Raw genomic sequence first — 11,261 nt, forward strand, 5'->3', positions numbered from 1 at the left:
TTGGATAGAGATCCTTGTCCTAACACAAGGCCAAACATTCTGGATTATGAGTACAATGTCTGATTCTGTTGAAATGGATGGTTGTGAATTTGTTGTGAATTTACTTTAACTGTAATATTCTCCTGTAATATTTCTGGTAAAACATACAACAATAAAAAGAGGCAATAGTTGGTCATCGCAGACTAACTAACTAAGAAGCACAATTACAGCCTGGACTTAAAGTTCATTCCTGACAAAGACTTAAATCTGTATTTTAGAAAAACAATATTGACATTTCTCATAACTAGAGTGAGGACAGATACTGTAAATGAGGCAGAACATTTTCAACAAAGCAACAACAGTTGCATATGGGCTTTCACTTTCTAGCACAGACCAGACTTTGGTAATCTATTATTCTGTAAAAACAAAGTTTGCCCAAGACATCAGCTTTGTCATATAAACACAGATCACTAAATGATTTTCATTTTTAGCAACTGTAAAAAATAAATAAACTAAGTGAAATTATTCATGAATTATTGTTTACAATTTATTATTAGCTCTCATTGTCAAGTCACCACGCAAGGTCTGGATTTGAAGAATGCATTTTACGCGATTAAAATAAGCATGGGAAATAAAATCAGTAATAATGTTTGCAAGCCACATCTAACAACTGGTTCTGTTTTTATTGTGGACACATAAGGAAACACTGTCTGACATTATTAGGCCTATCCAGCGTTTTACACTCATCCATTCACATTTTATGGATGGATGGATTTGATGCTTAATATAGGTGCACAATTTAATTGCTTTAATTTTACCACAAGATTCCTATAAACTGACCAGTGTCTATGTAGTTTCCAGGAAGTGCCTAATATTTACAGTCTAAACAGGCTTATCAGATGACATGTTAAGCTACTGGGTCACTGGCTGGGGAAACATCAGAGAAGGAGGTGACATTTCTTGATACATTCTAACAATGATTGTTAAAATGTCTATCATTATTTAAACTGGCACTTTAATGATATGTGAATGATGCATTTGATGTCATCAATATCATAAAACTGAGCGCTAGTCTGCAAAATGCTAATTAGCTTAGCACCGTCTTGACTGTTGTCCTGGATTTCATTATTCATCATTTTTTAAATATTTAATCTCACACCACCCACTTATTTGCATCAAGATTACTGTTATAAATCAACTGGTCAACAATTAAACAAGACAATTTCTGTCTTGAGTTGAGCTGTTTTGTCCTAAACCAGCAGATCACGTTGACAAAAACAGCCATGTTTATACATTTTTCATTTCTTTCAATAGGGTGACTCAGGTGGTCCAATGGTGCACATACAGGACTCTGTGTGGATCCAGTCTGGGGTGGTAAGTTATGGGATTGGCTGTGCTCAACCTAAGTTTCCTGGAGTCTACACCAGGGTATCCCGTTATGAAGACTGGATCAAATCCCACATCAGAAGTGACCCATCTCCTCCTCTCTTTTTTCCTCCTCTCTCTTGTCTGATTCGATGGAGATCCTTGTCCTAACATAGGGCCAAACATTCTGGATTAGGAGTACAATGTCTGATTCTGTTGAAATGGATGGCTGTTACATCCGCCTTTTCTTTTCCCAATGCATTTACTGTAACTGTAAGGTTCTCCTGTAATATTTCTGGTAAAACATACAACAATAAAAAGAGGCAATGGTGGGCATACTAACTAAATAAGAAGCACAATTACAGCCTGGACTTAAAGTTCAGTCCTGACAAAGACTCAAATCTGTATTTTAGGAAAAGAATATTGACATTTTTTCCATAACAGAAGTGAGGAAAGATACTGCTAAATGAGGCAGACAAAAATGAACCCATAACAAAGCAACAACAGTTATAGGGGCTCACTTTCTAGCATGTACCAGAATTTGGTAATCTGTTTTACTGTAAAAAAAAAGTTTGCATTAAAACATGCATTCAGTTGCCCAATACATCGGCTTTGTCATATTGACACAGATCGCTAAATTATTCTTTCATGTTTAGCAACTGCAAAAGTACATAAACTAAGTGGAATTATTCCTGAATTATTGTTGAAATAATTTGCTGTCATTGTCAAGTTACCATGCAAGGTCTGCATTTGAAGAATGCATCAAAAGTTAATCAAAACAGTAATACACTTTAAATGCCACTTCTATGAACTGGTTCTGCTTTTTTGTGGATACATAAGGAAACATACAACAATCTTTGACCTTATTAGGCCTATTCCGCATTTTACACTTGTAGCGCCCCCAGCCCATATATGTGGTACTGTCAGTGACGCCCTGAGTTCTTACTCTCTATATGAATTAAATAAATGTAATGTGAATTATGCTGTGAATATTATAACTGTACTTACTGCAATTAACCCTCTTGGAACCTAGACTAACTTGACTTTAATAACCCACTTAATACACAATAATGCATAGAAACATGAATTTCCACCCTTAAGGTATAGTTTAGGTACTTGTATTGAAAATGAATTCAACAGGTATAAAATAAAATAAAGGAAAATAGATACCACTGAATATAAAAGAAAAGTAGAATGCACTGTTTTAAATTTAAATTTTAATCATATACCTTATCAAATGATAGCAGTTATCCTGCTTATATGACCAAACTGGGCTGGTCACCTATAGACAGACCCAAGTCTATGAAAACTGCCTGAAACTTCTCTGTGTAACGTATAATAGCCTACTTCTGCATGTACACTATGAAACTGGTTATCAGGCCGATAACCATACGCATAATATACTAAAGAGTAATGTATATTAGTTGCAGTCGACTACGTGACCTTCTCTGTCGCTTGTCCGTAGCTCAAGAGAGCGTGTATATCTATCTCACTTGTCGATCTTCCACCGGATTTTCCTACATCCGTGAACTCTCACCTTCGCCACTGATTGGCCAATATGTTATAACAGAAATGAAATATTTTACCCACTTCATTATATTTAAACATAAGAATAGTATAAATTACGATCCTTTGTTAAATGAACATTTTACCTTATCAGAAAATAAAGCAAAAAACAAATACATTGTCTGTCTGGTAAACAGACAGAAAAACCCAAAGGAAACTTAACCATGTATTTTCTACAGGGTTACACACTTAACCATTTACATTTTATGGATGGATGGATTAGAGTTCATTTTGAGTTTTTGTCCTACAATCATAAAAAGAACACCCCCAGAAACCTTTAATCTTCTACATATATGCCACTTGTGCATCCATGTTTTTTAGTTAGAGGAAATATACATAAACATCAAGGCATGTCAGACTACCTAAAAAAGTATTACAGGCCTGTATCCCCTAAGGGTTAATACAGGTGCATATTTCATTGCTTTAATTTCACCACAATTTAACTAATAAGTTACGAGTCTCTACTTACTTTCCAGGAAGTGCCTTATTTTTACAGTCTAAACAGGCTTATCAGATGACATGTTAATGCACCTTAGGCTGCAGAAGATGCTATATAAATCACTGGGGATTGGGTTGAGCAGCAAATGACTGCACAGGCTCCAAAAAGGACTTAAGATATATTTTCCACCATTGATTTATCTTGGCATGGCTGTGATGGCAGGATTCATGAACATTGTGGCTGCAATCGTTTGTGTAAATGGTAAGTAACTGTGTGGCTGTTTTATAATGCGTCAGAGGGGAATACAGCTTTACATCATCATAGCTTTCGGTTGATTAGTTTAGAATTTAGACAATTACATTCACACCATGTCACAGAGAATCCCTTTACTGTTGTGGGCGAGGAGGAATTCATATTACAATTGTTCAGTCTTTGTTGAGTTCTTGAGTCTGCTACCTTATGTAATTTTTTAACCTAAGTTGCCAAGTCTCTGTTAGTTTTGATGCTTTCCCTGACTTCCCTGGGGTTATATATATATATATATATATATACTGTATATATCTTGGACTATCTTGGAGTTTGATGGTGGAATTTGTATTTTCATTTCCATTACATCGCTGACAAGCAGGAGACCTGGTTTTGATCCTCGTTGGTCAACTCTTTATGACAATTACGCATTATAAGGAAGTCTCTCTTAAGTCTTTTAATTACATCAGTACGTCAGTATGACAGAAAAAGGGGTTGTAATTACATTAATTACCAATGGTGATTTTGTGTGCATCCATATTAGCACATCATAATAGTCTGGTGTGTCTAGGTAAATATTTCAGAAAGGAAGGTTAAGTACACAGATCTACACAATTGGACCGAGCCCATTCCCAATATTCTATTTGTCTCTCCATTGTGTGTGTATTGGTATATAATGAATGTGTGTTTGAGGTCATGAGTATGTAAAGTTTTATTTATATATGTATGTGTTTGTATGAGTGTGAGTATATCAAGTTGTATGGATGTGTTTGTAAGAGTGTGAGTATGTAAAGTTTTATGTTCGTGTTTGTATGAGTATTAGCATGTAAATACATTATATACAATGCAATCAGAAAGTATTCAGACCCCTTCACTATATAGTAAATGTGTGTTTGATGTCAAACACTCACAAGTTCAAGTTAGGCTTTCTGAAACACACAGACATCTACACAGATATTTCATTGTGTTTGTTTAATAACATTTTATCTGTAAGCTTTCCCCGCATTGAAAATGCCACCACCGACCCCAAGTGAAAACATCGCCAGTCCTGGTAAAGTGTATGTGTGTGTTTGTATGAGTGTGAGTATGTAATGTTGTATGTATGTGTTTGTATGAGTGTGAGTATGTAAAGTTTTATGTATATATGTTTGTGTTTGTATGAGTATGAGCATGTAAAAATATTATATACAGTGCATTCAGAAAGTATTCAAGCCCCTTCACTTTTTCACATTTTGTAATGTTGCAGCCGTGTGCTAAAATCATCTCAATTCAATTTTCCTCATCAATCTACACTCAATATCCTATCCTATCCTACAAAGCGAAAACAGGATTTTAGATCTTTTTTCAATCTGAATATGCTGAGTCTGAATATTTTCTGACTGTACTGTATATTGTGTTAATTCTGCTCTACACATCTCAAGGTGTCACCCTTGCTACCAGTGAAACCATAACTAGTCCTGGGAATGGAAGTACCACTCCTGATATAAGACCCACAACAACAGCCACCACCTCTGACACCACAGGGACAATAACTACTGCAGAGAGTAAGTTATATTCCTATTTAATTTCCACTGATCATTCAAAGCAGCACATTTAAGACAACACTTTTAAATTCACAATGAACTTGTAATAATCCCTTATGCACACCACAATGAACGCAGAACTATATAACTGAACAGTTCATATGTGTATTACCAGTACTGTATACACTAAATCACAAAGCATTCATGCCACACAACTTTTTCACTTTTTACTCTCATTTTGGTTTGTGTTTCCTCTTTAGAATTCAACCATATTGGAATTCTATCTTAATATCACTAAAATATAATTACCAGCTTCTTTAGACTGCCAGTGCACACACATCCATATATAGGACACCTTCAGTGGGATAACCCAGTGCAATGCAAGCTCTATATTACACCTGCATATTTATATCTGACCTCCATGTTGCAATATGAAGAAATTTCAAATAGGGAATCATTAAAATGTTGTAAGGAAGTAAAAAAGGACTTGCATCACTGAATTTATGCAGTTGAACATGAAGGAGTTGAAAAATCTGAATTAAGGATCAGAGTTAATAATGATTGACAATAATCAGTAATCCAATGGTTATGTCAAAGTGTCTTTGATATCCCTTACCCCCATGAATACAGGCTTCTGAGACATTTGCTCACAGCTGGATCTCTTAATCAATTTCCCCAGTGAACAAATGTTGTGGAGTTTCCTGTCTCAGAGGTAGTAGACTGATACATATTCATGGGGGGATGGGGCTATGGGGTGACACCCCTCATGCTATGGAGGATATAAAAACTGAAATGTTACAATGGCGGCCAATAATTGTGGCACAAATGTTTTGGAGAATAATATTTTTTTAATGTCAAACATTTTTTTTCTTTCAATAATTTTACTTCAATAGAAAGGTAAGATTTTTGTGAATATTTTGAGTGAAAGACCAAGAGGATAAACAGCAAAGACATATTTTTTCATAGCCTGTTTTGCTCATATTCACTAAGGGTGCCAATAATTGTGGAGGGCACTGTACATTCATTACTAATGGTGATTTTGTGTGCATACATATTATCACATCATAATAGTTTTGTGTCTAGGTAAATATTTCAAAAAGGAAGGTTAAGCACACAGATCTAAACTATTCGCCCCAGCCCATTCCCAATATCCTATTTGTCTCTCCACCATGTGTGTATTGGTATATAATGAATGTGTGTTTGATGTCAAACACTCACAAGTTCAAGTTAGACTTTCTGAAGCATCTACACAGACATCTACACAGATGTTTCATTGTGTTTGTGTAATTACATTTTATCTGTAGGTTTTCCCCACATTGAAAATGCCACCACTGCCCCAAATGAAAACATCACCAGTCCTGGTAAAGTGTATGTGTGTGTTTGTATGAGTGTGAGTATGTAAAGTTGTATGAATGTGCTTGTAAGAGTGTGAGTATGTAAAGTTGTATGCATATATGTTTGTGTTTGTATGAGTATGAGCATGTAAATACATTATATAAAGTGCATTCAGAAAGTATTCAGACCCCTTCAAATTTTGTTATGTTGCAGCCTTATGCTAAAATAATGTATATTCATCTAAATTACATTTTCCTCATCAATCTACACTCAATATCCTATCATGACAAAGCAAAAACAGGATTTTAGATATTTTTCAATCTGAATACGCTGAGTCTGAATATTTTCTGACTGTACTGTATATTGTGTAAGTGTGTGTGTGTGTTTATTTAAATATGTATACAGTGTATGTGACCAGCTGAGTGACATATTTTGTTCTATCTTCAAAACATCTCTTGAAAAAGTGCTAAAATAGTTTGAAAGATTTGTGTATATTTCTGTATTATGACACGAGTGACAGTGGGGTTGGTAAAGAATATCCACGGCTGTGATTCTGCCAGAAATATTACATGTTATAAACACATATGAATCCTTTTCATCTCTGTCATTTTATTATGTGTTTAATTCTGCTGTAGGTCTCACCTTTACTACCAGTGAAACCATAACCAGTACTGGGAATGGGAGTACGACTCCTGATGTAAGACCCACAACAACAGCCACCACCTCTGACACTACAGGGACAATAACTACCGCAGGCAGTAAGACACTTTTAAATTCACAATGAACTTGTAATAATCCCGTTATGCACATAACACGATGAATGCAGAACTGTATAACTGAACAGTTAATATGTGTATTACCAGTACTGTATACACTAAATCACAAATCATTCATACTGTACATTCACTGAATTTAAGCAGTTGAACATTAACCCCACATTCTACCTCTCTGCCAGATTGTGGGAGAGCCCCTCTGAACAGATGGATTTTGGGTGGAGAGGGCGACCCTTCTGGCAATTGGCCCTGGCAGGTTAGTATCCATATTGAAAATGGCAACACAGGACAACACACCTGTCGAGGGACTCTGATCAACAACCAGTGGGTGCTAACTGCTGCCCACTGCGTTGAAAGGTAAACACAAGCCTGCATACTGCATACTGTAATAGCATAGCATTTTATTAACCTGATTTACACTCATTGTCTTTCATATGTGTCAAGGATAGAATGTGGATTTGAGATGTGCATATTTCAGACGTGATCCCACCTTGTACACTGTTTACCTGGGAAGGCAGACCCAGAATATCACTGCCAACCCTAATGAAGTCAAGCGTTCTGTCCAGTCAGTCGTCACTCATCCTGACTTCACCACGTTGTACGATGCTGGTAATGACATTGCTCTAATAAAGCTGAGGGAGCCGGTGACTTTCACAGAGTATATCAGACCCGTCTGCCTGCAGTCCAACATGAGCACTTTCCACAACGGCACCACCTGCTGGGCTACTGGCTAGGTGGACTATGGAGGTAGTATTCCATTTGAACAAATACTAAATCTGAAATCTTACTTGTGTACAAGTGAGATATTATTTGTATGTCAAGACTTCATGAAAACATTTATGGTGTCAATGTTTGTAGAGTTTTTTAAAGATATGAAATTAATGTGAAGAAAAAGCATTTTACGTAAAGATGAAAAGCAAAAATGTAACACTTAAATTTAGTTTGATTTATCTCTTCTGCCAGAGCCCCTCCCATCTCCTCAGACACTGCAGGAGCTTCAGGTAGTGGGGAACAAAGAGTGTGCCTGCAAGTTTAAGGAATTTATTGCGTTTGACATCATTCAGCCCACTATGATCTGTATTGGAGGGAAGGAGGGCAAAGGTGTCTGTCTTAAAAAGGCATACGGTTTGTTAATTATTGATGAGTATTTGTCAAATAGAAAACTGAACACCTCTCTGTTGACCCCTTGACCCCTCCTTCCAGGAAAATTCTGGAGGTCCCCTGCAGTGCAAACAAGGCTCTGTGTGGGTGCAGGCTGGTGTTAACAACTTTGGCTCATGTGGCACTGGTAAAGCCCCAGACGTCTATGCACGTGTGTCTGCATTCCAGACTTGGATCATGAAGGAAGTGGGAGATGGACCAGGTCTTGGCTTTGTGAAATTCACCTCCAATGGCACGGACACAGACAATGATTTCACCTGCATCAGAGAGAACAGTACAGACAGTAAGTGGAAACATTTAAACAACTTTTGACAGAATCTGCTGCGGATAAACTTTGGAAAATGAACCAGAGAGGCGAATCAAAGGTTTCTCTGAGGTTTATTCCAGTGTGCTCCTGCAGGGAGTCAATTCCAGCATCCGATGTAGAAACAAGGAAGAGACTAAAGTACATTACAGTGTTACAGTTTAAATACCAGTCAACCATGGGAGGATACAGTGGGATGATGGCCTCTGGGGAAGGAAGGGGATGTCTGCAAAGGTGCAAGGGGGCATTGTTCCTTTATTCAATTAGCATAGGCCCTGGTGGTGGCTTCTACTAGAGGTGTAACCAGACGGTCAAAACCCATGGCACACATGGATATCACACACACACTCACACACACACACACAGAGGAGAACAATCTTGCAGCAAAGAAGTACGAGTGTACAACTCAATCACCTTCTATCTACTTTTAATCTAAACTCTCTGTTCTGTGCAGTTACTCTACATAATAAAGTAAACCATATCTAATATAGTCATCATGCTGGATGCAGCTACAGGATGCAACACAATCAGGATGAAATTGTTGGATGAAACTTCTCAGCAATTTTTTATAATTTTCTTAAAAATGAAAACCACTTAAGTTTACCTCTCCAGGTTTCACAATACTGCTTGACTATAACAATCTGTCTCTGTTGCACTTGAAACTGCCTGAAATATCAAGTACAACATTATAAAGATTTTCTCAGTACAATTATGCAACCTGGAACATACACCTGCTCTCAGACAATTTTTTAATTAAGGAAATGTCACTTTGTTTTTCAAAGCGATAATAAAGAGTTGAAGAGACATAATGAACAGATCTTTTTTTAGGCGATGGTTTAAAGTTTATTGTCTTGTCTCTAGTTTGTGGCACAGCTCCTCTCAGTAGCAGGATAGTTGGAGGACAGGATGCGTCTGCAGGGAGCTGGCCATGGCAGGTCAGCCTCCAGAGACCATATGGTCACGTGTGTGGAGGTTCCCTCATCAACAAGGAGTGGGTGCTGTCTGCTGCTCACTGCTTCAGCAGGTAAGTGGCCACAGCATCTTTCTTTTAGCATGCCTTTGCTGCTGAAGTGCGTCACCAATAAGGGTTGTACAAGAACGCCTTTCACCTTCATCTTCTCCTCCTACCATCCACACTTTACTCTGTTTATCTATTCCCCATCAGTGCTGACACAAGCGGGTGGGTCATCCATCTGGGTCAACAGTCTGTGATTGATTGTAACCTAAATGGAGTGTCTAGAACAGTGGCTGAGATAATTCTACATCCTGAGTATGATGCTTCCACAAATGAGAGTGACATGGCTTTGCTCAGGATGAACAACACTGTCTCCTTCACCAAGTACATTAGACCCGTCTGTCTGGCAGCCAGCGGCAGCATCTTTCACCAGGGCACAGAAAGCTGGGTCACTGGCTGGGGAAATATTGGAGAAGGAGGTGACATTTCTTGATCAACTATTAATTATACTTAAAATAGGTATGCTTTTGATTAACACTTCTGCTGACCAAGAGCCAACTAATGGGCTCATACATTTCCAATGGAAAATGTCCAAGAACTCTGAAAAGATGAAACTACTGTAAGGCAAAATGCTATATGTGAATGGAAATATGTTGGTCAAGAAAACTAAAATATAACATGCATTCACACCATGATTTTAAAAATGTCTCATTGATCATTATTTAAACTCATGCTCGAATAATATGTGAATGAGTTATTTGATGTTATCAATCTCATAAAACTAAGTGCTTGTCTGCAAAATGCTAATTAGCTTAGCACCATCATGACTGCTGTCCTCATATCTGCTCTTCATTCCACTCTCTGCTTTCAGAGTCCCTTCCATACCAAGGGGTTTTTCAGGAAGTGGAGGTTCCTGTGGTTGACAACAAACTTGGTGATGAGCTCTTAACATTTACAAGAATTACAGACAACATGATATGCGCTGGGCTTCCTGAAGGAGGGAAACACTCTTGCCAGGTACATCTGGATTTATTTTTACATTATACATCCATTTTTAAATATTTAACCTCACACCACCTGTCATACGTTACCAAGCGCAGATCGGTAGAAGAAGGATTTATTCCTCAAACATCAAAGCACAGAAGATATCCAAAAAGGCAAACACAAAAACAGGGTACACAACCACTGTAGGCATCCACACCAACGGAAACTCCAAAACAGAATAAAAAACAATTCAAAAGGCTTCTCTTTGGCAAATAACTAAAAAAGGCAGGGTAAGGCAGGGTAATCATTGGGAACAGGTGAGGAGCAGAACAGGCGGGAAACAAAGACCAGATAAGGGGCAGAGCTCATGGTAGCGCATGGGTACCATAACAAAGGCACATGGCTACCAAAACAAAAACACAGGACATGTCAAACACAGAATCAGATATGTGTGTCAACATTACTGTTTTAAATCAACTGGTCAAAATTGGAAAAGACAACTACAGTTTTGAGTTGTGTTGTTTTCTCCCAAACCAGGGCCCTATTCGTCAGGTGATATAAGTCCCTCCTTTCGGTTCATGGAAGCAACTTTCGATAAATCACCATAGCAACACATCAATTAGCTCTAACC

The 11,261-nt window shown here is 37.6% G+C and overlaps 2 protein-coding genes across 2 annotated transcripts; both read left to right on the plus strand.

The window, feature by feature from the left end:
- Window positions 1–4,606: 4,606 nt before the first annotated feature.
- Window positions 4,607–7,960, plus strand: LOC105910185 (testisin-like). The gene is made up of 6 exons (XM_031561550.1): window positions 4,607–4,646; window positions 5,017–5,139; window positions 6,423–6,479; window positions 7,089–7,211; window positions 7,409–7,583; window positions 7,705–7,960. The coding sequence occupies exons 1-6, from the start codon at window positions 4,607–4,609 to the stop codon at window positions 7,958–7,960; spliced, it is 774 nt and encodes a 257-aa protein (XP_031417410.1).
- Window positions 7,961–7,967: 7 nt separating this feature from the next.
- On the plus strand, window positions 7,968–10,139 carry LOC116218789 (tryptase gamma-like). The gene is made up of 5 exons (XM_031561551.1): window positions 7,968–7,973; window positions 8,210–8,329; window positions 8,430–8,670; window positions 9,553–9,715; window positions 9,857–10,139. The coding sequence occupies exons 1-5, from the start codon at window positions 7,968–7,970 to the stop codon at window positions 10,137–10,139; spliced, it is 813 nt and encodes a 270-aa protein (XP_031417411.1).
- Window positions 10,140–11,261: the final 1,122 nt, after the last annotated feature.

The sequence above is a fragment of the Clupea harengus genome, chromosome 23 (assembly GCF_900700415.2).
Source record: "Clupea harengus chromosome 23, Ch_v2.0.2, whole genome shotgun sequence".
NCBI lineage: Eukaryota > Metazoa > Chordata > Actinopteri > Clupeiformes > Clupeidae > Clupea > Clupea harengus.

Bases quoted from the DNA above. Each gene is read 5' to 3' on its own strand.
- LOC105910185 (XM_031561550.1), top strand. From the start codon at position 4,607: ATGCCACCACCGACCCCAAGTGAAAACATCGCCAGTCCTG. The intron at 4,647-5,016 runs GTAAAGTGTATG...ACACATCTCAAG, and splicing joins TGAAAACATCGCCAGTCCTG to GTGTCACCCTTGCTACCAGT. The intron at 7,212-7,408 runs GTAAGACACTTT...CCTCTCTGCCAG, and splicing joins GACAATAACTACCGCAGGCA to ATTGTGGGAGAGCCCCTCTG.
- LOC116218789 (XM_031561551.1), top strand. The intron at 8,330-8,429 runs GTCTGTCTTAAA...CCCTCCTTCCAG, and splicing joins GAGGGAAGGAGGGCAAAGGT to GAAAATTCTGGAGGTCCCCT. The intron at 8,671-9,552 runs GTAAGTGGAAAC...TCTTGTCTCTAG, and splicing joins CAGAGAGAACAGTACAGACA to TTTGTGGCACAGCTCCTCTC.